Source organism: Garra rufa, chromosome 5 (assembly GCF_049309525.1).
Source record: "Garra rufa chromosome 5, GarRuf1.0, whole genome shotgun sequence".
In the NCBI taxonomy this organism is placed as follows: domain Eukaryota; kingdom Metazoa; phylum Chordata; class Actinopteri; order Cypriniformes; family Cyprinidae; genus Garra; species Garra rufa.
In genome coordinates, this window is record NC_133365.1 from 51,137,684 (window position 1) to 51,161,703 (window position 24,020).

At 34.6% G+C, this 24,020-nt stretch overlaps 2 protein-coding genes across 2 annotated transcripts; one reads left to right on the forward strand and one right to left on the reverse strand.

Moving 5' to 3' along the window:
- Positions 1–425: 425 nt before the first annotated feature.
- On the reverse strand, positions 426–15,805 carry areg (amphiregulin). The gene is made up of 7 exons (XM_073840709.1): positions 15,677–15,805; positions 11,973–12,177; positions 8,503–8,676; positions 6,409–6,631; positions 4,435–4,593; positions 803–897; positions 426–625 (listed from the first exon to the last, which is right to left on the reverse strand). Exons 2-6 carry the CDS (start codon positions 12,010–12,012, stop codon positions 810–812), a joined length of 684 nt encoding a protein of 227 aa, XP_073696810.1. The 5' UTR covers positions 12,013–12,177; positions 15,677–15,805; the 3' UTR covers positions 426–625; positions 803–809.
- ostf1 (osteoclast stimulating factor 1) lies at positions 15,761–23,432 on the forward strand. The gene is made up of 10 exons (XM_073840710.1): positions 15,761–15,930; positions 18,308–18,354; positions 18,467–18,517; positions 18,639–18,702; positions 19,884–19,937; positions 20,019–20,126; positions 20,345–20,394; positions 20,580–20,658; positions 22,615–22,713; positions 22,813–23,432. The coding sequence occupies exons 1-10, from the start codon at positions 15,897–15,899 to the stop codon at positions 22,869–22,871; spliced, it is 645 nt and encodes a 214-aa protein (XP_073696811.1). The 5' UTR covers positions 15,761–15,896; the 3' UTR covers positions 22,872–23,432.
- The last annotated feature ends 588 nt before the right edge of the window (positions 23,433–24,020 follow it).

Genomic DNA, 24,020 nt, shown 5'->3' on the forward strand with positions numbered 1-24,020 from the left:
AATGGTTTTAATGCATCTTTAGATGACTGTATGAGTAAATATACCATCTATAATGATGTCTAAACCAGTTTTGCCTGCGTATTTTCCCCCATTTACTAAACATTTGCTGATCAAACTCTCACCTCCAAATTGATCTATTCTTATATAATCTTCTATTATGTTATGAAACATCAGCGTTCATAAGCATTAAAGATGACTGGGAGAAGGAAACTTTGGCAGAAAATTGCAGGGCGAGGCTCCAAAGACTCCACCTGATCAGGCTTAAAATGACCACGTCGGACGTCTGCTTTCATCTGTGAATAATACTCATAGCTGTAAGATTACTGTTTTCACCTCATTGACATACATTACTGTCTGAAGACTTGAATAACGTTTAAAATCTAAATGATTGAAAGAAAGAGAGATCTTATGAGAGTGTCCTTTATTTCATATGTACATGAACATCACATATCAAATAAACATTAGGTTTTTATTATCAAAATAAACACAAATACTAAGGTAATTATATAATTTGTTAATAAATAGGTACAAACAATAAATATATTGTTACAATAGGTTTTATTATATTATTCTATGTGCAATATTCTGTAGTGCACTCCACTCCGGTGACATCAGTGACTTCTACCTGAAACAGAAACAATTTAGCATGTCATATAAAGTCTATATATAATAAAAAAAAAGGTTTTGTAAACTGTTTGAATGTTTGAATCTAGAGACCATATTACAGCTTTGGGTTTTACGTGGCAAGCACCACACTAAATCTATTTTATATTTAACCACCCATAAAAAGACTTGGTCTTACTTCCTCTTCACACCATAATGTTCTTCTTCTCTAGTTTCTCCCTCTCATTAGAGGAGCTCAGGAACGCCGCCTGAAAGCGATGATGTGTTCTATAACTGGAATATAAAAACAAAACAACAATAAATATTTAGTACACACTCTTAACATATCTTATAATGTAATTGCTTCCCATTGTACTTTGCTTAATAGTTGAATATATGTTAAATCTGCATTAAGATAAATTAATATAAAATCAAATATAAAATCTGTTCAAGCGCAGAATCGTTTATAAATGATCATGCATCATTTGACACATGAAAAAGAATTAAAGAATCTGTAGTGAACTAATCATTTATGCTTTATATCTGGCTGAATTATATTAGCTTTCTAATTCAGAATATGATTAAAAAGGTGCATATGTGGGAATGTTTGCATTTCACCTCAAATAACTCAAATGAACAAAAGGATTTAAAGTTCATTTTGTAAAACAAAGCTTTGCAGAGTGATTTTGGCATCATGCCTCACATTCGTTGCGGTTTTGTCTATCAACATGAAATTCATAACTTTGTGCCAGCATGACCTGAAGATGATGTGAGTCAAATTTGGTGAAAATCGGACAAACAGCCTAGGAGGAGTTTGAAAAGGTAGGTTTTAAACATAAATCAAAATGGCAGACAGGAAGTTCAACAGAATATGGCAAAATTTGTATCTATGCTCTCAGCATGACCCAAGGAATGTTTTGAAATGAGTTTAATTACAATAGGCTAATGAAATCAAAAGTTATTAGCATTTTTGTAAATTTTATTATTAATGGTTAATGAATGGTTTATTACTTTTGACCAATAGGTGGCGCTGTGACCAAAGTGATGTGACGTGGTCAGTCTGAGGTGACAATGGCACACACAATGTTTGGTGTCAATATGTCAAAGTTTTGCAGAAATACAGCCTCAGATAACTCTTTGCCAGCATGCTCTGAAGATGATCTGAGTCAAATTTTGTGAAAATTGGACCAACCATCTAGGAGGAGTTCGAAAAAGTAGGTTTTCAACAATAATCAAAATGGCAGACAGGAAGTTTGGTTGACTAGTGCAAAATTGGTATCTATGTTCTCGGCATGACTCAAAGAATATATTGAGACCAGTTTCATTACAATAGGCTCATACATTAAATAATTAATTAATACATTTTTCTCTTTATGAAATTTTTTGAGTACCATCAGAGCATGATGCCAAAAAGACATAGTGAGTTTTGTAATGATATGGCAATGCATTCATAAAATAAAGCATTTTATGACAAAAATGAAAATGGTCGACACCCAAAATGGCTTCATGATGTTTCATCTCGGCATGCTCCTCCGAATCTAAAGGGATTTTTGGGCAAAGCATTCAGAAGTTACTACCAAAAATGGCCATTTTTCATATCTCCTGACCACTGAGTGGTGCTGCGCCAAAACTGTGCAGATAGCCTCGAGTCATAGTTGTTGTAACACACACCAAATTTGGTCACAATACGCCAAACCGTTGCAGAGATATAGCCTCACATTCATTTTTGTGTGCTTTTCGTCAAATTATTTTGTGTGTTTTTCAAAAATGGTTTGATTAATCAACTTGAATTCCATAACTTTTTGCCAGCATGGTCTGAAGATGATCCGAGCCAATTTTGGTGCAAATCAGACAAACTGTCTAGGATGAGTTCAAAAAAGTAGCGGAAAAACTAAACCTTACGATTTTCAAATTTTGGTGATTCAGATACAGTTTGGCAGGATTCCAGCAAATTTGTTGATGTGTTAAACAATAACCATTTTGTATATTGACACAAACTCAATAACTCTTTGCCAGCATGGTCTGAAGATGATCTGAGCCAAATTTGGTGAAAATTGGACCAACCGTCTAGGAGGAGTTCGAAAAAGTAGGTTTTTAACATTCATCAAAATGGCGGACAGAAAGTTTGGTTGACTAGGTCAAAATTGGTATTCTCAGCATGACCCAAAGAATATATTGAGACAAGTTTCATCACAATAGGCTAATACAATAGGCTAAGTTATTAGCATTTTTGCTCTTTACGAAACTTTTTGGGTATCATCAGAGGATGAAGCAGAAAACACATAGCGAGTTTCGGAACGATACGTCAATGCGTTCATAAAATACAGTATTTTATGACAAAATTGAAAATGGTCGACACCCAAAATGGCCTTATGATGTTTCATCTTGGCATGCTCCTCCAAATCTAAATGGATTTTTGGGCAAAGCATTCAGAAGTTATTACCAAAAATAGCCATTTTTCATTTCTCCTGACCACTGGGTGGCGTTGCGCCAAAACTGTGCAGATAGCCTCAGGTCATGGTTGTTGTAACACACACCAAGTTTGGTCTCAATATACCAAACCGTTGCGGAGCCTCACATCCATTTTTGTGAGCTTTTCGTCAAATTCTTTTGTGCGTTATTCAAAAATGGTTTGATTAATCAACTTGAATTCCATAACCTTTTGCCAGCATGGTCTGAAGATCAACTGAGCCAATTTTGGTACAAATCAGACAAACGTCTAATCTTTACGATCTTAAAATTATGGTGATTCAAAGGAAAAAATTAACCTTATGGTTCAAAAGTTATTAGCATAAACATGAGTGAAATTTTGGACAAGTGGTGGCGCTAGAGAGTTTGAGCTAGAGACTCCAAACTTGCTATGGTTAATGTTGAGACTGTCCTCTATCAGTGTGCCAAATTTCAAAACTTTCCCTGAAGCGGTTCTATGGTGTTACGGAGTGCCCGGCAGCCCCACTAGAGGGCACTCCAACATGGACTCTATGTCATGTGTTGTCTCAGCCCACCATGCTTCACCCTCATCTGTCTCATGTTTTCATTGGTCCTCCTGTTCCATGTGTCTGTTCCCCATTGGTTGTTTCTGTCATGTGACCCCTTGTGTTTGGTATAAAGCCTCTCCCTTCCCCCTCTGTGTTTGCTGGTATTGACCCCTGCCTGTCTTGACTACGTCTTTTAATAAAGCTTGCATATGGATCCACACTTCAGTCTCCCTTTGTAACATGTGGGCTTCAATAGCCTCAAGAGCGGAAGAAACGGAAGATTAAAAAGAATAATTAGAAACCTAACGGATACAAGCCTTTTGATTTAAAGTCTTCTGCGTAAATGCTTGAGATTATTTTAGGAGACAAATATAGTCCTAACTAGTGTCTGGATAGCAGTTAATTTTTTACCCAAACTATTTTTTTTGTGTGTGTGGCAGGTTTAAAAAGTAAAAAAATTCTTAGTTGCACATTCATCTAACATTTTTTAAATGTTACAACAAGTAAAAGCAACATTCCCGTAATGTTGACAAATGATACAATGGAACATTCCGTTAACGTTCCCTTAACAAAGAAAAACATTTATATAGAACATATTCAGAAATAATAGCAAACTTATTTGGAATGTTAGCAAAGTGTTCCTAGAACTCCTTTTGTTATGGGTAGAGTTACCTCATGGTAATGATGAGCTATTATGGTTTACAATAATAATGCTAAAGAATGAGTATTGTAGGTGTGTCCAAACTGCTGTCAGAATGTGTGCCAATTATAACCCAGGCGTGTGTTTTGTGTGTGAAAGATGAATGAGTGTGTGTGGGTGTATATTTAGCATGCATGTATTGAATGTACTTACTGCACGCAGACCATGAGCAGAATGGCTAGGCAGCTGATGACTGACAGGACGACAGCCATAATGACGAGCGCCGTGTGGGTCGTTTCCGTGCTGCTCTCGTCCCGAGACGTCCCGAGAAGCTGGATCCCACAGCGTTCCCCATCATAACCTCTCTTACATCTGAAACAATCAAACTTTCATCAGTCAGTGCAACATTGACTGAATTTCATTGTCTTTAGGTGAATTCACTCAGTAAATATTAATAAAGTGCAGGTGTGTGGGATATTTCTATGTAGTGTGCATGCAGAGAAGTATGACCCTGACATGGAATAAATAAAGGCAATTGCAACTTCTTATCTCACAAGTCAATGCAATTGTGATCTCACAATTCAGACACTTTATAGTTATATATTGCAATTTTAAGTTTATCTCTCACATTTCTTTTTTCTCAGAACTGAGTTTACACCTTGTTTTTTTGTTTTCACAATGCAATAAAAATGCAAATAAATGTAATTTAAAAAAATTAATTTAGACTCTATTTTACAATTCTTAGTTTATGTATTGAAATTCTCAGAAGAAAGTCAGAATTGTGAGATATAAACTCAAAACACATTCTTTTTTCTACAAACTGAGTTTACATCTTGCATTTTCCTCCTTTTTATTGTTTTCACCATGCAATAAAAAATAACAAAGGTATTTTAGACTGTAAATCTCACAATTCCAAGTTTACATCTTGCAATTTCGAGTTTTCATCTGGCATCTCTGACTTTTTTCTCAGAGGTCTGAGTTTACATTTCACATCTCACAATCTCACAATTTCTTTTTTGTTTGTTTCCACATGAAATAAAAAGGTAATTTAGACTTTATATCTCACAATTCTCAGTTTATATGTTGTAATTCTCAGGAAAAAGCAGTTTTGAGCTTATATCTCACAATTCAGCTTTTTTCTCTGAAATAATATGCATTGTGCAAGTGTTTTGTTTCGGTCATGAAATGAAAAATAAAAAAGATAATTTAGACTTTATCTCACAATCCTGAGTTCATATCACAATTCTCAGAAAGAAAGTTCAAGCATAATAAACTCAGATATAAGATATAAACTCAGAATTCTCATTTTCTTTCTTGCAAAATCAAATTTGTTTTGTTTCCACCAAAAAAGAAAAAAGGTCATTTAAACTTTATAGCTTAGAATTCTGAGTTTATCTCTCTTAATTTCTAGCTTTTTCTCACAATTTCAAGTTTATATCTCACAATTTTGCATTTATATCACACAATTCATATCTTGTTTATATCACAGTTTATATCTTGTAATTCTTAGAAAAAAGTCTGAATTGTGAGATATTTGATAAACTCAGAATTATGATTTCCTTTCTCGCAATTCTGAGTTTATATCTTACAATTTCTTTTTTTTTTTCACCATGTAATTACAAGAAAAAAGGTTATTTATACTTTATATTTCAGAATTCTGAGTTTATCTCTCTCAATTCTCAGAAAAATTGTCAGAATTGCAAAACATAAACTCTGACAATTCTGAGTTTATGTCTCGCAGTTTCAAGCTTAAATTTCACAACTGCTTTTTTCCCTGAATTCCCTGAGTATGCATTATGCAAGTGTTTTTTTTTTGCATGAAATTAAAAAAAGATAATTTAGACTTTATATCTCACAATTCTCAGTTCATATCACACAATTCTCTGAAAAAGTCCAAGCTGTGAGATATAAACTCAGAATTATCATTTTCTTTCTTGCAAAATCAATTTTTATTTGTTACCACCATGACATAAAAAAGAAAAAATTTCTAGCTTTTTTTGAGGTTTTTTTTTTTTTTGAGTTTATATCTCACAATTTTGCATTTATATCACACAATTCTGAGTTTATATCTTACAGTTCTGAGAAATGTCTAAATTGTTAGATATAAATCCAGAATGGCAAGATTAAAAGTTGCAAGTACTTTTTTATTTGACAGAAACAAGCTTCCGTAGATACAGAGTCACTCACACACAGACAGGCTCTCTCAGGCCGTGCAGGTATGTGCAGTGTCCGTGGATGCAGTAGTCCACATGAGAGGTCAAGCAGGGGTCAGCGGTGGTGCTGTGGCTTCTGTGACTCAACGTGTGATTCGGCTGAACAGGAGTGATATTTTTATTCTTTCTTCTTCCTTTGTTCTTTTTGCGCCCAGAACGCTTTTGATTCTGCTCATCTCCTTTACTGACCTGGGTTACTAAAAAGATATGAGACATATGAGAAACATTGATACGCATGATAATATTTGCTTTCTTTAAATGTAATTAAATGGTTGTTTAAAATGAAAGGGTCTTTTTCACTTGTTGTTTGCTAGATTTATTAATGCAGCACAATTCTTCATCATTTTGTCACAACATTTTGTTTAATTGCATGCAATTCCGATTCAGGACAATTAAAAAATATCATTAATGAACTACAAAAGTTCAGAAAGTTCAGAAGTACACTAATATTTTTTCTTGCCATTTATGTAAAATTGCTGGAAGTGGACAAGGGATTTAGTTTTTTTTTTTTCAGAACTGAGTTTACATAATTTTTATTTTGTTTCCACTATGCAATAAAAATGCAAATAAGTGCAAAAAATCATTTAGACTCTATATCTCACAATTGTTATTTTATATCTTGAAATTCAGAAAGTCACAATTGTGAGATACAGACTCAAAACCCATTATTTTTTTCTAAGAACTGAGTTTACATCTTGTGTTTTCCTTCTTTTATTGTTTCCACCATGCAATAAAAAAATAATTTTTCACTTGTTGTTTGCTAGATTTATTAATGCAGCACAATTCTTCATCATTTTGTCACAACATTTTGTTTTATTGCATGCAATTCTGGTTCAGGGCAATAAATACATCATTAATGAACTACAAAAGTTCAGAAAGTTTAGAAGTACACTAATATTTTTTATATTTATGTAGCATTGCTGGAAGTGGACAAGGGATTTCCAGTTTCCAGCATGTTTTGCTTGGTACTGAATATAGAAAGTCTACTAAGTCAAACTATGTGACCCTGGACCACAAAACCAGTCTTAAGTAGCACTAGTATTTATAGCAATAGCCAACAATACAGTATATGTCAGAATTATCGATTTTTCTTTTATGCCAAAAATCATTAGGATATTAAGTAAATATCATGTTCCATGAAAATATTTAGCAAATTTCATACTGTAAATATATCAGAACTTAATTTTTAATAAATAAGGCGATTTTCTAAATATTTAGATTTTTTTGCAACCTCAGATTCCAGATTTTCATATAGTTGTCCTATCAATGAAAAGCTTATTTATTCAGATTTCAGATCATGTATAAATCTAATTTTCAAAAAAAAAAAAAAAACTGACCTTTACGACTGGTTTTGTGGTCCAGGGTCACATGTTTGCCTATTTTTTTTTTTAAATCTAGAGTAAAATATCAACTAATGAACTGAAATGTGCACTTTTTGTAAGATTTTGTTATAACAAAACTGTGTAGTTAATTTCTGAACCTTTGTAGTTCATTAATGATGCATTTAATGCCTTAATTAAAATGCCAAAAGGTGTTATTCCAGTCAGTAATTATAATGAGCTTAATCTAATAGCAGACGTCTATGGAAAATTGTCAAAAGTTCTAAAAGGTTTTTACTTTGATCTGTTTGTTTGCCATTTGATTTCTATACTTTGTATTTTTTTAAAAACTAAAATGTTTTTATAAACACAGTAAAACCTTCATAAGGTTATTCAGGTAAGATATCTCTACACTTGCAATTAAAATGAACTAATGCAACACAATTCGTAAACATTTTGTCACAAAATTGTGTTTTATCACATGCTAATTGTTTAAATTCGTTTCATTTATTATTTATTTTGATTTTAGATCGAAATATCCTGAAATATATTCTTTTTGTGAAATTGCTACTAATGAAACAGTGTTAAATGTATATACTGATTTGATTTCTTGATCTTTGCAGTTCATAAACGATTCATTTATTATCCTAACCTAATTAGAATGCTATTTCGGGTCAGTAATTATAATTAGCTTATTCTAAAAATAATATACGCCTGACAAGCAGGTGTACGAGTTTGATCGTCTGTACCTTTAAACAAAGTTTGCTCATTGAAGGTTTCCGATGGATCCTGATCATCATCAGATTCCAAATCCTCACCGACTGCGCTCTGAAGCCCCTCCCCCGACGATGACATCACGGTCACATGGTCCAGTCCAGATGTGTGAGCGGCAGCTGTCGCTATGGTGAAAACTGCACTGCAAACTGCAACACAAACAAACGCTGTGAATCACAGACTGTTATATCACAAGGAGAAAATGTAGTAAGTCCTTGCGAGGAATGCCGATTTGCACTTAGTTTCGGCCCAGTTTGCAAATAATAACAGGATCAAACGCTTCATTATATCACAATGACACATTAACCTCAATTAGCAGATATAAAGAGCGGTTAATCTTCTAATGTTGCGGTTGACGTTGAGTCATCCTGTAAACACCCCGTGTGTATTGTATTGAGCAGATTAGCTGTGTATGTGTGTGTGTGAGAGAGAAATTGAGAGTGAAAGAAATACGCGAGTGGAAAAGTTGAGGTTATGTGAGGTAAAAGCTGCACCTGCTGCAAGTACAATACAAAATTAGAGTCCTTTATGTCTCCTTTTCTTGTTGGACACCTGTTCATAAAATACATAATCCAGGCTGGACACAATCATGCTAAAACACAATTTAATAACAGGTGTGATGACGTGAAAGATAAATACTGCACAAAAGTTCGCCGAATTGTATTGTTACAGTGTTGGTAGTATAAGTGAATCAACAATGTGCATTATTTTTCCGTATTACCTGCACCAATGTCCGTTTATTTGTCAGAAAAGGTTTTGACAATTGTGAAAACTACAGATCACACTTCCGCATTTTTGACTCCCCGCTTAAATTGAGTCTAAGCGCGCCCGGTGCATTATGGGTGATGAAGTTTTTGTATTTTTTAATCGTCAAAGCCCCTTTGTAGCCAGTGTTGCCAAGTATGCGCTTTTAATGCTGAATTGGGATACTTTTAACACTGTTGCCACGGTTTTTTTTATATGTCTGCGGGTTGAAGCGAGCACATTTACGTGATATTTAGCTGCTGAAATGCGAATTTTACCAGGGGACCCCCTTTAAAACGCAATTGGGCTGGTTTTTGAGTAGCAATTCGGAGGGTTTTGTAGTGAAATCCTGGCAACCCTGTGTTTAGCACAGATTTGTGACCCTGGAGCACAAAAGCAGTCATAAGGGTCATTTTTAACTTTCCAGTGATGTATAGTTTGTTAGGATAGGACAATATTTGGCTGAGATACAACAATTTGAAAATCTGGAATCTAAGGGTGCAAAAAAATCTAAATATTGAGAAAATCGCCTTTAAATGTTGTCCAAATTAAGTTCTAATGTAATCAAAAATTAAGCGTTGAATAAAATTTGTATATATTTACGGTAGGAATTATGGAAGATGATTTTAGGCATAAACGAAAAAAATCGATCACTTTGAGTTTGGGCCTCTGCATAAAATAGAGGGCTTTTTCCTCCATAAAATCCTGATGCATCAAATATGATACTTGATACTGGTTGTCTACTTTCATATACTTTAAACTACAATTTATTACTGTGATGCAAAGCTGAATTTTCAGCATCATTACTCCAGTCTTCAGTGTCAAATGAGCCATGAGAAATCATTATAATATGCTGATTTATTATCATTGTTGGAATCAGTTGTGCTACTTAATATTTTTTGTAACCGGTGCTTTTTTAGGATTCTTTGATGAATAAAACATTAAAACAAACAGCATTTATTTAAAACTAAAAGCTTTTGCAACAATAAACACTACCGTTCAAAATGTAGGGTCAGTAAGATTGTTCTTTCTTTGTTTGTTTAAAGGAAATTAATACTTTTATTCAACAAGGATGTGTTAAATTGATTAAAAGTGATAATGCAGACTTATATTGTTAGAAAAGATTTCTATTTTAAATAAATGCTGTTCTTTTTAATGTTTTATTCATATTTGAAAATATATTAAAATAGAAAAATAATTATTTAAAATCGCAATAATGTTACTGTATTTTCTGTATTTTTCTGACTAGTATTTTATATGTCAGGCTTTACATAGTTAAGACAACATAAAACAATTCTTGCATCTAAGGAGATCTCAATGTACACAACCCATGTGATTCATTTCCACAGTGAAACATGCCATTGAGAGAGAAAAAAAATGTAGGCCGGGACTCGATTTTATCCACCAGGAATTGATTGGGATCAAAAAAAGTGGGTGTTATATAGCAGAATGGAGCCAGACCTGAATGCGAACGTGAAGGACTACTCCCAACTCCTGAAACACAGCCAGCATCTGTTGGTTGAAACCCAAGTAACCATGGCAAAGTTGTTGCATAGGTGGAGTAAGTTTGGATCATCACATTTTGATGAAAGATTACAAAGTCAAACTAGTTTGCATTTGGAAGAATGCACAAAAAGCATCCGTTTGACTTCCTCCTGGCTTGTAATCGAAGGTGCCATTGTCTGAAAATTGCAGGGACGAATTCCACCAGCCCTGGGTGTGTGGCAAATCAATCCAGTCTATCAAACATGTAATTTTGCATGCCATTCTGGACATATTCTGTCCTTTGTTGTCGAATATTTTGCTTGCAAAGCATACATGTGCAATGTTATTTAATTCAGACATCTTAAAGAGATGTATGAGCCCTTCAATCACAGGTGTAAACTGGCGTCGTCTGCAGTCAAACAAGTCTACATGGAGAATGTTTGAGCAAACACATTTGATCTGAACACTCCTACCGACTGGAATCCTGCATTTAATTGTCACAAGAAATTCACTCACACACACCTATTATTGTGTGCGGGGATGACCTTTCTAACGTTAGTTCGCAAAGCTAAATATATATTTAACACGGCGGTGTGACGCCCTAATCCTCTGTCCTTTGCAATGAACAATAAGCGCTTTGTGACGTCGGACATGACAACAGACAGCTGAGATTTAAACTGTGTGCCGTTCTGACATACACCTATATGGGAAAAGCCGGACCTCTCAGCTATTCACAGGCATGTCACTACAGGTTGAGTCAATTTCCCAAAGCCCTGCCTGTCTGGAGACACAAACACAAAACCACACTTCAATCAGCGAGAGATTTCAAGCTGCTTTTGGAGGAGGTTTACTATTTTGGTGGCTTTTATATTTGTCTGTTGACAGCTGTCAAAGTGAAATCAAAACGGAGTAAACAAATCAATAATAATAAGCAAATGCAAATTAGCATGAAAGAAAATATGCTGCAGGTTTCGCCCACTTTTTGACATTTCATAAAAAATAAAAAATAAAACATTTTAGAGCATATATTCACATACACAAAAATCCCATAATGTTTTAAGATTGTATTAATGTTCATAATTTGTTCAGGATTGAAAATCACAATTTTTAAACCCCCTAAAATTTCCCGGTTTTCTATTACCGTGGCACACCTGACTTGACAGGTTGAAAATAATATAACGCAGGGTTAGATCAGGATGGAGAAAAGCCAACTCACCGACACAGAGCAGCAGAGAGGAGAGGCGCTGTAGGTTCATGGCAGCTGACAGCTGAGTTCTGTGTTGAGTTTCTGTTTGTCATGTACTTATCATCCAGGAGGAGCTTTTATAGGGAGGTTTCCCTTCACACACACACAGATATTGTGTGTGTTTGTGTGTGTTTGTAGGCGCCTTTTGTAAAGTAAATGTTTGACGAGAGTCCACCTGTAGAATTCAAGCAGTGGTCATTCATACGCGAGTCATTATTTGCCGCTGATTTTCCATTGAACGTCACTGAGCTGTGATGCTGAATGTTAATAATACTCTACTTCCACTGCTGTTGAGATATAAAATTAGCTCTAAATAAATAAACAAAATTAAGAAAATTATTCATCTTTAATTTTTATTCGAATGCACATGCGGTGATTTGGGTGATGCAAGGATGAGTCACTGGAATTGAATTTGGCCTAGAATGTTTGGGATGAAATATGAGATACATCACGTCTGGAATAAAAAGAATGAAAGGAATGAATGAACAGATAAAAAGAGAAGACAAAATACCACCAGTACACACACTTTGCGCCTGTGTGTGAACACAGCCTCACGGGTCATTAAGTATGATTACTGTCCCTGTAATTTGAGGCCAAAAATCTACGATGCGCTACGGAAGAGCGACCGGTTTTCTTAGACCAAGCCATGAGTAAACGTGTCTATGCATTTTAAATTCTGCTTGAGCCGCCTGCTGTGCAACATGTTCCTCACATCTGCATGGTAATTTGTTTCTGAAGAGCCCAAAAGGAAGGGAATTACAGCTAATGACCCTGAACTGTTGAAACAGAACAAACTAAACGCCCCATTAGATGCTATCCAGAATTGAAATAAGACCACCATTGGATTCACAAAGCTAAAGTTTGGCTCTTTTTGACTTTTAACTAAAAGCAATGCATTTAGAAGTCAATTTCAGTTTGCGATCTGCCTCCATGTAGTCATTTCTGATTATATAGGTACTCTGTGATAACGTCGAACATCCTTTTTTAGCTCAAAACTTACATAATGCGCAGGCCTGTATGGAAAGTAGACAGTTTTTAAAAAAGAAATGACTAAAGCAGAGCTATTCTGGGGCAGCTCCTTAAAACTTGCCTGCAATGTAAACCAACTCGTTTTCGCAGACCAATGTTATGCGTTTTCTAATATGACACACAAGTCTAGAGGATTAGGTGTAAAAGTGCCGTAAAAGTCCTTAAAAAATCTAATTAATACTTACTCATGGTTTCTATTGTGAGCTAGGTATTATAAGAGGTTATGAAAAGCATAAAAATGTCCTGCAGCTTAATTGGTTTGTGATTTTGTTAGTACTTCGGATTAATTTACCGCTATTTCGATATTCGGTTCTATCTTTTTATTTGTCAGTAATTTCGTGTTATTATCTATGCTACTGTTAAGCATTGTGTATGTCTTTAATGTTTGCTAATGGTATTAATGAAGGCTTAGAATTTCCTAATTTAAGACTTACATCATCAAACCCCATTCAATCATTTCAACAATCAGTTCTATAGAAATCATTACACAACTAAAGCCAACAAGTTATTAATAGTGAAACAGAAGGAGAAACAGATTTTCCATATCGCAACAACAGAAAATGAATCATCAGACTAAAATTCAAACTACATAAATCAGTATTGAAAAAGATGAATATTACAACAGGTCTATTAAGAAATTGGAATACAGTGCTGGTTGAAAGTTTGTGAACCCTTTAGAATTTTTTATATTTCTACATAAATATGACCCAAAACATCATATTTTCTCCTGAAAGAGAGCCCAATCAAGCAAGTGAGAGAAAAATAGTTTTTGTCATTTATTTATTGAGAAAAGCGACCCAGTGTTACATATCTGTGCATTGCAAAAGTATGTGAATCTCTTGGATAAGCAGTTCATTTAAAGGCGAAATTTCTAAAAATATCAAATGTCAGTACGTGGCCTATTTTATTCAAAGAACAGGGATCTATTAAAGTCTGATCATGTTTGTGGAAGTGAATCATGTCACGGACAAAGGAGATTACTGAGGACCTCCGAAAAAGTGGTTGCTCATCAGGTTAGAAAAGGTAACATAACCATCTCTAAATAGTTTGGACTCAAACAAATCTACAGTCAGACAGATTGTGTACAAATGGAGGAAATTCAAGACCTATACCTTCCCGAGAAGTGGTCGACCAACAAAGATCACTCCAAAGCAAAACGTCTAATAGTAATAGCAAAAGCTCCCAGTGTAACTTCTAAGCAACTAAAGGCCTTTCTCACATTGGCTAATGTTAATGTTCATGAGCCCACCATCAGGAGAACACTGAGCAGCCATTGTGTGTTGCAAGAAGAAAGCCACTGTTCTCCAAAAAGAAAATTGCTTGCTAAAAATCATGTGGACAAGCCAGAGGACCTTTGGAGAAAGGCTTAATGGATGGATGAAACCAAAACAGAACTTATTGGTTTATCTTATCCCATCTGAGAAACAGGGTGGTGGTAGTATCATGGCTTGGGCCTGTTTTCTGCATCTTGGCCAGGACAGCCTGCCATCATTGATGGAACCATGAATTCTGAATTATATCAGCAAATTCTAAAGGAAAACGTCAGGATTGTCAAGAGAATGTGTGTCATGCAGCAAGACAACAACCCCAAGCACACAAGTCATTCTACCAAAGAATGTTTAAAGAAGAACAAAGTTTATGTTTTGGAATGGCTGAGTCCTGAGACCATAATCCAATTCAAATGTTGTGGAAGGACCTAAGCAGGCAGTTCATAGGAGGAAACACACCAACATCGCAGAGTTTAAGTGGTTGTGCACTAAGGAATGTGCTAAAACTCCTACATGTTATTGCAAGCAGCATTTACAAGGAAATTTACCTTAATTTACTGCAACAAAAGAGGGTCACACCAGATACTGACAGCAAAGATTCATATACTTTTACAATGCACAGATATGTAACACTGGATCATTTTTCCCAATAAATAAACGACAAAAAAATTCTCTCACTTATTTGATTTGGTTCTATTTGTTCACTTTCAGGACTGAAAATCTGATGATGTTTTGGGTCATATTTATGCAGAAATATAGAAAATTCTAAAGGGTTCACAAACTTTCAAGAAGCCCTGTATTTGTCACCATGGACCACACAACCAGTCTTGAGTAGCACAGGTGTATTTGTAGCAATAGCCAAAAATATGGTACATTGCATGGGTCAAAATTCTACACTTTTATTTTATGCCAAAAATCATTAGTATATTAAGATCATTTACCATGAAGATATTTTGTAAATTTCCTACCATAAATATATAAAAACTTATTTTTTTATTAGTATTATGCATTACCAAGAACTTCTCTTGGACAACTATAAAAGGCGATATTCTCAATATTTAGAATTTTTTTTTTTTAATTAATTTCTTTTTCCACCCTCAGATTTCAAATTTTCAAATAGTTGTATCTTAGCTAAATATTGCCCTATCCTAACAAATCATACATCAATGGCAAGCTTATTTATTCAGCTTTCACCCATTTGACTGGTTTTGTGGACCAGGGTCACATTTATCACTTCTTCTATGTGGTTTAAAATTTGTACATTTATATCCAAGTTTGAGATAAATACTTCTATATGCGGTTTTTCCTCAATCTGCTTGCATTCTGTTTTCTTAGTACTATTAAAATAAAAGTTATAGAAACATTGCTTTGTCTTACCAAAGTAAAACGTTCGTAAGGGCAGTACTGAATTTCAGAGCGCTGCGCATGCGCATTGCAACTTTTCCGCATTGGGCTCCTTCACGCTTCCTCATTGACAGCGCCTAAAGGAAGAAAGCAGCGATACCCTGTTTCATTTACACTCTTTAACAGTTTTTCAGTTTTCTACCTGCTATTTACCACTCGGAAAGCTTCTTGGGAAGTCTTGGAAAGTTCAGAAATGTCAAAGCCTCCCCCCAAACCAGCTAAACCAGGTAAGAGGTGCGCGTTGAGGAAAAGCCTACCTCAGCAAGCCTACTAAAGTTTCATCATTTATTCATACGTTTTTGCCTTGTTTCTTTATCTGTTAGCCGTACACACACACTCGTTTTCGATGCCATACAATGAAATGTATATAAAAGCATGCAGTTTTGAGTCTCAGTGAACTTTCTGCTGCGGGTGGAGTTTGGCGTTTCTCCAGCGCAGCGCAACGCAACTTTATTTGCGCTTTTATACGTTTTAAACGCTTGTCACTGATTAACATGCGATGAAACCAGCACAACTTAGTTTCGAAGTTCAAAGAGCAAGACATAAATAGTAAAACGCCTTGCCACAAATGGGAAGAGTTGGTTTTGAAAGAAAATCGCTGAAGTCAGGCATTGGCTGTAGTACAGAAGCTAGTGAGCAGCGCGTTTTGGTCAACGTAGACGCACAAGGCACAGTCTTTGCATTTTGAATCGGCTGAGGCAAAAAATAATGTTTTCATGATGGACAAAAATGTTGTTTAGATTGATAGACCATCGGTTTTTAGTCACAACCATTTGTCACGTAGTAGCCAGCTACTTCCCCATATGAAAGAGCAGCTTCACTGCTTAAGTTTCCAAATAACACATATTTGGACTGGTGATTATGCTGATGCATGGTCAAAGATATGTGTTATAGGTTGAGCTAGACCAATATGTGACCATGGACCACAAAACCAGTCATAAGCATAATTTTTTTTTTTAAATTGAGATTTATACATCTGAAAGTTGATGTATGGTTTGTTAGAAAAGGACAATATTTGGCCGAGATAGAACTAATTCAAAATCAAAATGAAAATACTGAGAAAATTGCCTTCTTATGCAATGCATATTACCAATCAAAAATTACATTTTACATTAACAGTAAAAAAATTAACAAAATATCTTAATGGAACATGATCTTTACTTAATACTTTGTTAAAATCCCAATGCCATAAGAGAAATATCAATAGTTTTGCCCCAATACACCCAATACGTCCTCCTACTTAATACTGGTTTTGTGGTCCAAGGTCACATATTGTCTTTTCACAACTGGTACAATGCAGAACCAATAAATTGTTAGATTTCTGCTTTTTAATACAATAATGCCTAAATAATTTGACTACAGAACTAATATCATTCATAATGCAAGGTCACTTGATTGATCTAAATGGTCGCAATTTATTTTTGATACTAAAGAAGTGATTAAGTAGAAATCCTGAACTCTTCATAGGTCAAAATGTTTCTAGTTGAAGGATGTCCACTTAGTATATTTTACCCAGGATGTAGGTCTGTGACGTCCAGCATGCAAATTTTACCAGTTGCGTGGGATGGGATGTTTGGAATATTTAGCACTGTGTTTTTTTAATAGTGGCCAAAACCAAGTAACATTAACTTTTACACTAATAATATGTGACCTTGGAGCAAAAAAACAGTCACAGGGCCAATAATATTTAATAAATTAACTTTCCATTGATGTGTGGTTTGTTAGGAAAGGACAATATTTGACAGAGATAGAACTATTTGAAAATCTGGAATCTAAAAAAAAAAAAAAAATCTAAATATTGACAAAAATCGCCTTTAAAGTTGTCCAAATTAAGTTCTTTGCAATGCATATTACTAATCAGAAATTATGTTTTGATATATTTACGATAGGACATGTACAAAATACGTTCATGGAACATGATCTTTACTTAATATCCTAATGATTTTTAGCGTAAAACAAATAGATAGTTCTGGCTAGTGCTACAAATATACTTAAGACTGGTTATGTGGTCCAGGGTCAAATATGGTGTACATTCTAGGAGAACTTTGGGACATGACCTCCATCTTTGGGAAACATCATATTTTTAGTATTGCTGAAAAGAGTTTACATTTCTGAATAGTTGATCGTAATTGTAATTAGAGGCGAACGCAATAATCGTATCCGGTGGAGGCCATTGTTTCTATTTCAGAGCATGATCTGGAAGTTCGGGAGGGGCTGTTTGGATCACGCTCAGCAGGGCTTCTCACTTGTTTGTTGTAGGCCGAATAGAAATACCTTTGCAGGCAGGAAATGCCCTTTGTTTTGCGTATAATGGTTTGTTTATTTATATATTTAGGCCTCAGGGCTTAGGTTCCTCTGGTTTGGAGATGTACATACATTTGTGTCATGTGGTTTGCCCTGGATTTGAGCTGTAATACTACCTGGTTGTAGATGTGGTGGTGTTTTGCATATAGTTGTGGTGATAGGTGAAGATAAGGGTTAGCAGGTGGAATATCTATAAATAATAAAAGAACACAGACAACACTGGACCTGAAATGTGTATACAAATGCTGTATATTATTAATTGAAATATATAAGTCACATTCATATTTATATCCTAAACAGGTCAGGTCAAGGTGTACCGGGCTTTATTTACCTTTGACCCAAGGACGGTGAGTTTTAACTTTTTCCTTCTTAGTTAACTCTTTCCCTTCTCTTTAGGTTGTTTTGTTTGTTTTGGCTTGTCTGAATTGAGCTCATCATGTATATTTTCCTCTTTTTCAGCCAGATGAACTGTACTTTGAGGAAGGAGATATTTTGTACATCTCAGATACAGTAAGTTTACAATCTCGCTTGGAAGTGCTGATGCTTCCTCCTCTGATTATGGAGATAAACAGCATTTTTATTCATAAGAGTGTTCATGATTTTTGCATTGATTGCTGGGTTTATTTTTTAGAGTGACAGTAACTGGTGGAAGGGAACATGCAGGGGAAGGACTGGACTTATTCCCAGTAATTATGGTAAGGAAAGCTCAATCAATCCTTTACTAGAACATCTTCAATGACTGAAAAAGTGGCTTTTGTAAAATGTGACTTATACAGGATGTCAGATATCATTTTTTGAGGTAATTAGTGGTGTTTACTGAAGAAATCCTAGAAATCGTGGTACTATTGTATGTACACACTACCAGTCAAACGTTTTTGAACAGTAAGATTTTTTTAATGTTTTGTAAAAAGTTTCTTCTGCTCACCAAGCATGCATTTATTTGATCCAACGTATAGCAAAACCTGTAAAAATGTTTTTACTGTTTAAAATAACTGTTTTCTATTTGAATATATTTTAAAATGTAATTTATTCCTGTGATTTCCATGCTGAATTTTAGCATCATTATTTCAGTCACATGATTATTCAGAAATAATTCTAATAATCTGATACGCTGCTAAAAACATTTATTATTATGTTAAAAACAGCTGAGCAGAAGTTTTTCAGGTTTCTTGGATGAATTGAACATTCATAAGAACATTTGTCTGAAAAAACATTTCAAATGTCTTTATCATCACTTCTGATAAATTTTGAAGCATCCTTGCCTAATAAAAGTATTCATTTCTATAATTTCTTTCCCCCCCAAAAAATAAATAAAAGATGACTCCAAGATTTTTAATGGTATAGTCACTAGTGTATAATGTTGCAAAAGCTTTTTTATCTTCGATAAATCCTAATCTTTGGATCTTTCTATTCATCAAAGAATCTTGAAAAAACTCAACTGATAATAATAATAATAATAATAATAATAATAATGAATGATGTTTTTTAAACAGTAAATCAGCATATTAGAATGATTTCTGAAGGATCGTGTGACACTGGAGTAATGATGCTGATAATTTAGCTTTGATCACAGAAATAAATTACATTTTAAAATATATTCAAATAGAAAACTATTATTTTAAATAGTAAAAATATTTCAAACTTTTTCTGTTTTTGCTGTACTGTGAAATATGTAAATGCTGACTTGATGAGCATAAAATACTTCTTTAAAAAAATGGACTGGTGGTTAATAATCATTATATGCTATTACATTTCTAAACTTTACTTAAATTTGCCTGGAAGCCAATAAAAAGGTGTAAAAATATCCAGTAGTTATTGATATGCATGCATCTGTCAGAGTATCATCCTTATCTTGATGTGATTTGCCTTTTTCCAGTGGCTGAGCAAGCAGAATCCATAGACAACCCCATGCATGAAGCAGCCAAGCGAGGTACGCAAATATAGACCCGTATAACATTTTATTTGTTTAATAATGTGGTGAAACAATCAAATGTCTTATGTGTGAATGCAGGTAATCTGAGCTGGCTCCGAGAGTGTTTGGATAATAAGGTTGGCATCAACGGACTGGACAAAGCAGGAAACACCGCTCTCTACTGGGCCTGTCACGGAGGACATAAAGGTAAAAGATGCACACATTGGTAAAAACACATTTTAATTATTAAGTTTTAATTTCCGAGCCGCAATAGTAGTGCACGACCTTACGTAAGCCAGGTTAAGCCTGTTTTGTTTATTTGAGGCACATCACCATAAGTAATTTAAAATAATGAAAGCGCAGAATCAAATTAGAAAAATAATTGCAAGAACCGTTTAATCTATTGTGTGTTCATGTTTTCTTAGATGTGGTGGAGATTTTGCTGAGTCAGCCAAACTGTGAGCTCAATCAGCAGGTAAATCTGATGTTGGGTAAAATGTTTTTGATGAATCACAGTTCTTGAGATCAAACGCATTTTGTTTGAATTTGTCTGTATGCAAAAGTGACAAAGTGAAACAGAAGCAGTGCTTAAGCAATGCTTAATGTTCTTTATATTTTACTCATGTAATAAATGGTGCACGTTCCATTTTTTATCAACAGAATAAACTGGGAGACACGGCTCTACATGCAGCTGCCTGGAAGGGTTATTCAGATATAGTTGAGATGTTGCTCAATAAAAGTGAGTGAATTCTTTTTTTTTGCCCTTAAAAACACATACTTATATATGTATATGTATGTGTGTGTGTGTGTATGTATGTATATGTGACCCTGGACCACAAAACCAGTCATAAATGTCAAGTTTTTGAAATTGAGATTTATACAACAAGCTTTCCATTGATGCATGGTTTGTTAGGATAGGACATTATTTGGCTGAGATACAACTATTTAAAAATCTGATGGTGCAAAAAAATTAAAATTTTGAGAAAATCGCCTTTAAAGTTGTCCAAATGAAGTTCTTAGGAATGCATATTACTAATCAAAAATGAAGTTTTGATATATATACAGTTGGAAATTTAGAAAATATCTTCATGGAACATGATCTTCATTTAATATCCTAATGATTTTTGGCATAAAAGAAAAATCGATCATTTTGACCCATACAATGTATTTTTGGCTATTGCAGCAAATATACATGTGCTATTTAAGACATTAAGAAGTTTTGTGGTCCAGGGTCACATGTGAGATACTTGGGTGGAGCAGGACTTGATAGTGCAAGCATTTCTCTTTTCTTGCATTTGCAACTAAAAATAGATGTGTGTAAACTGTAAAATGTATTCAGAAGCATGTACATGAATTAAAGTTTTCACTTTTAAAATTTAAGGTCTTATTAAATTTTATAACAACCGTGTCAATTATTTTAAGATGTCTTCAATTTGAGCGTGGAAAAAAACAGGAATTTAAATCAGCCTCATGTCATTATTAAACTTAAAACGCCAATGTGATTATTACATAAATTTGAGCAATGCACATTTAAAAATAAAAATGCGGATTTGTTGCTCTTTACATGCTCACAGTTTCAGAGCACTTCACAATCAATGCATGCATTAGTAATGCATGAAGTTTGAGAGTTTCCTGTAGCATTTGCATTGTTTGTTCATAGATAATTTCTAATATCTAACCGGCATAATGTCATAATGGGAGTGATATAGTTTTGTTTGATTTAAGTACAGTTGAGGTCAGAAGTTTACATACACCTTGCAGAATCTTTAAAATGTTAATTATTTTACCAAAATAAGAGAGGTCATACAAAATGCATGTTTTTTTTAGTTAGTACTGACCTGAATAAGATATTTCACATAAAATACGTTTACATAGAGAAAATAAGTTGAATTTAGCAAATTGCCACATTCAAACGTTCTTAATACTGTGTTGTTACCTGAATGATCCACAGCTTTTTTTTGTTTTGTTTTGTTTAGTGATAGCTGTTCATGAGTTCCTTGTTTGTCCTGAACAGTTAAACTGCCTGCTGTTCTTCAGAAAAATCCTTCAGGCCCCACAAATTCTTTGGTTTTCCAGCATTTCTTTGTATTTGAACCCTTTCCAATCAATGACTGTATGATTTTGAGATCCATCAAAATCATACACCTATTACGAAGGTTTAGATGCTCACTAATGCTCCAGAAGAAAACACAATGCATTAAGAGCCAGGGGGTGAAAACATTTTGAATTTTAAGATCAGGGTATATTTAATTGATTTTGTCTTCTGGGAAACATGTATCTATCTTCTGTAGTCTCTGAAGGGCAATAAAAAACAAAACATATTTAAGCAAAATAAGAAAAATGTACACATCTCCATTCTTTTCAAAAGTTTTCACCCCCAGCTCTTAATGCATGTTTTTTCCTTTTAAAGCATCAGTGAGCGTTTGAACCTTCTGTAGTAGTTGCATAAGAGTCCCTCAGTTGTCCTCAGTGTGAAAGGATCAATCTCAAAATCTTGCAGTCATTGTTGGAAAGGGTTCAAATACAAAAGAATGCTACAAAACCAAAGAAATTGTGGAACCTGAAGGATTTTTCTGAAGAACAGCAGGCAGTTTAACATTTTGCACATTCTGCAAGGTGTATGCATACTTTTGTAGTTGCTTCTGCATGTTTGATGTTTTTTTGCATTGTTAATATTGCATATGTGTTGTTGTAGATGCCAGGACAGACGTGTTGAACAATGAGAAGAAGACTGCTCTGGATATGGCCACTAATGCACAGTGTGCCTCCCTGCTGAAGAGGAAACTGGGAGGAGGTGAGTCACAGGGTGTCTCCTTTCAGTTACCTACTTCAGATGTCACTTCCTGTGAGGGAGAGATTGACACTTAACTGTCTGTCTCTGTTGAATTTACAGTGATTCTGCGCACCCACAGTAACGCTGAGGAGTATCTCGATGATGAAGACTCCGACTAAGAGAAGAGCAGCACTAATGAAGTCCATTCATTCCTACGTTCATTCCCACACGGACCATCACAACATGTATATAGATCAGATATATGTGCGGGAAACGTTATGTAGAAGGGTGGGGAGGATGTGAAAGCTGGTTGTCGTTGTCTGATTGTCTCAACTTTCTTCTTCATTCCAGTTCATTGCAAAAGTATTGCAGTACTTCTGTCTGTTCTGTACATGTTTAGGATGGACACAGTGAACATTCGTTCTTCTATTTGCTGCTCCTCTCTTAACTCTATTTATTCCATAGAACTGTCTTTTTGATTTTAAAGTGCCTTTTTAATAGGGAGATCGGCCAGACTGCCTCGGAGCGCTGGGTCTTTTTATTCCAAAAGTTTTATGCGCGTGTATGTGGAAAGCATGTGTGTTGGAGCATTTTACATGTTTGATAGTGTGTGAGATGTGCTTGATGATAGCTTCTGAGATGCATGTAAATCTGAATGTTACAACTATGCAATAAATCAGTGGCCTTTGCTTTTTATGCAGGAGTCAAGCTTGGAGCTTGAATAAAATGGATTTAAGGTGTCCTTTTTTTCATTGTTTGCATATTTTTAAAGGTAAAAATGATAGCTGAGTTAAGGGCATAAATATTTTTATATCAAGATTTTAGTTAATGATTTACATATCTTAAGTGTATGTATTTAGTATTTTTAGGGTTTCACCACTTTAAATCATTTTTTTTTTTTTATCATTATTATGTGCTATTACACACTGGGGGCATACTAGGGAAGACTATATTTAAACCTTATTCTCCAAATTGCATTAAGTTTCATAATGAAAAAAAGATATTCTTTTGTTTTTTTAACAAATTTTATAGGGATAGTACACCCTAAAATTTAAATTCTGTCATTTACTCACCAAACCTGTTGGAGTTTCCTCCTGAATATTTTGAAGAACGTAACCAAACAGTTGCTGGTTGACTTCCATATAGATCGAATTTCCATAAAAATACTATGGAAGTCAGTGGTAACCACAAACTGTTTATTTACCCACATTCTTCAAAATATCTTCTTGTGTGTTCAGCATAAAGAAAGAAATGCAAAAGTTTGGAACAACTTGAGGGTGAGTAAATGATGAAAGATTGATTTTTGGATATCTTTAATAACTTTTTTT

Coding starts and splice junctions, on each gene's coding strand:
- ostf1 (XM_073840710.1), top strand. CDS start 15,897: ATGTCAAAGCCTCCCCCCAAACCAGCTAAACCAG. Junction 19,938..20,018: donor GCATGAAGCAGCCAAGCGAG/GTACGCAAATAT, acceptor GTGTGAATGCAG/GTAATCTGAGCTGGCTCCGA. Junction 20,127..20,344: donor CTGTCACGGAGGACATAAAG/GTAAAAGATGCA, acceptor ATGTTTTCTTAG/ATGTGGTGGAGATTTTGCTG.
- areg (XM_073840709.1), bottom strand. CDS start 12,012: ATGAACCTACAGCGCCTCTCCTCTCTGCTGCTCTGTGTCG. Junction 6,632..8,502: donor TGAGCAAACTTTGTTTAAAG/GTACAGACGATC, acceptor ATATCTTTTTAG/TAACCCAGGTCAGTAAAGGA. Junction 898..4,434: donor CTGCTCATGGTCTGCGTGCA/GTAAGTACATTC, acceptor TTTATATTCCAG/TTATAGAACACATCATCGCT.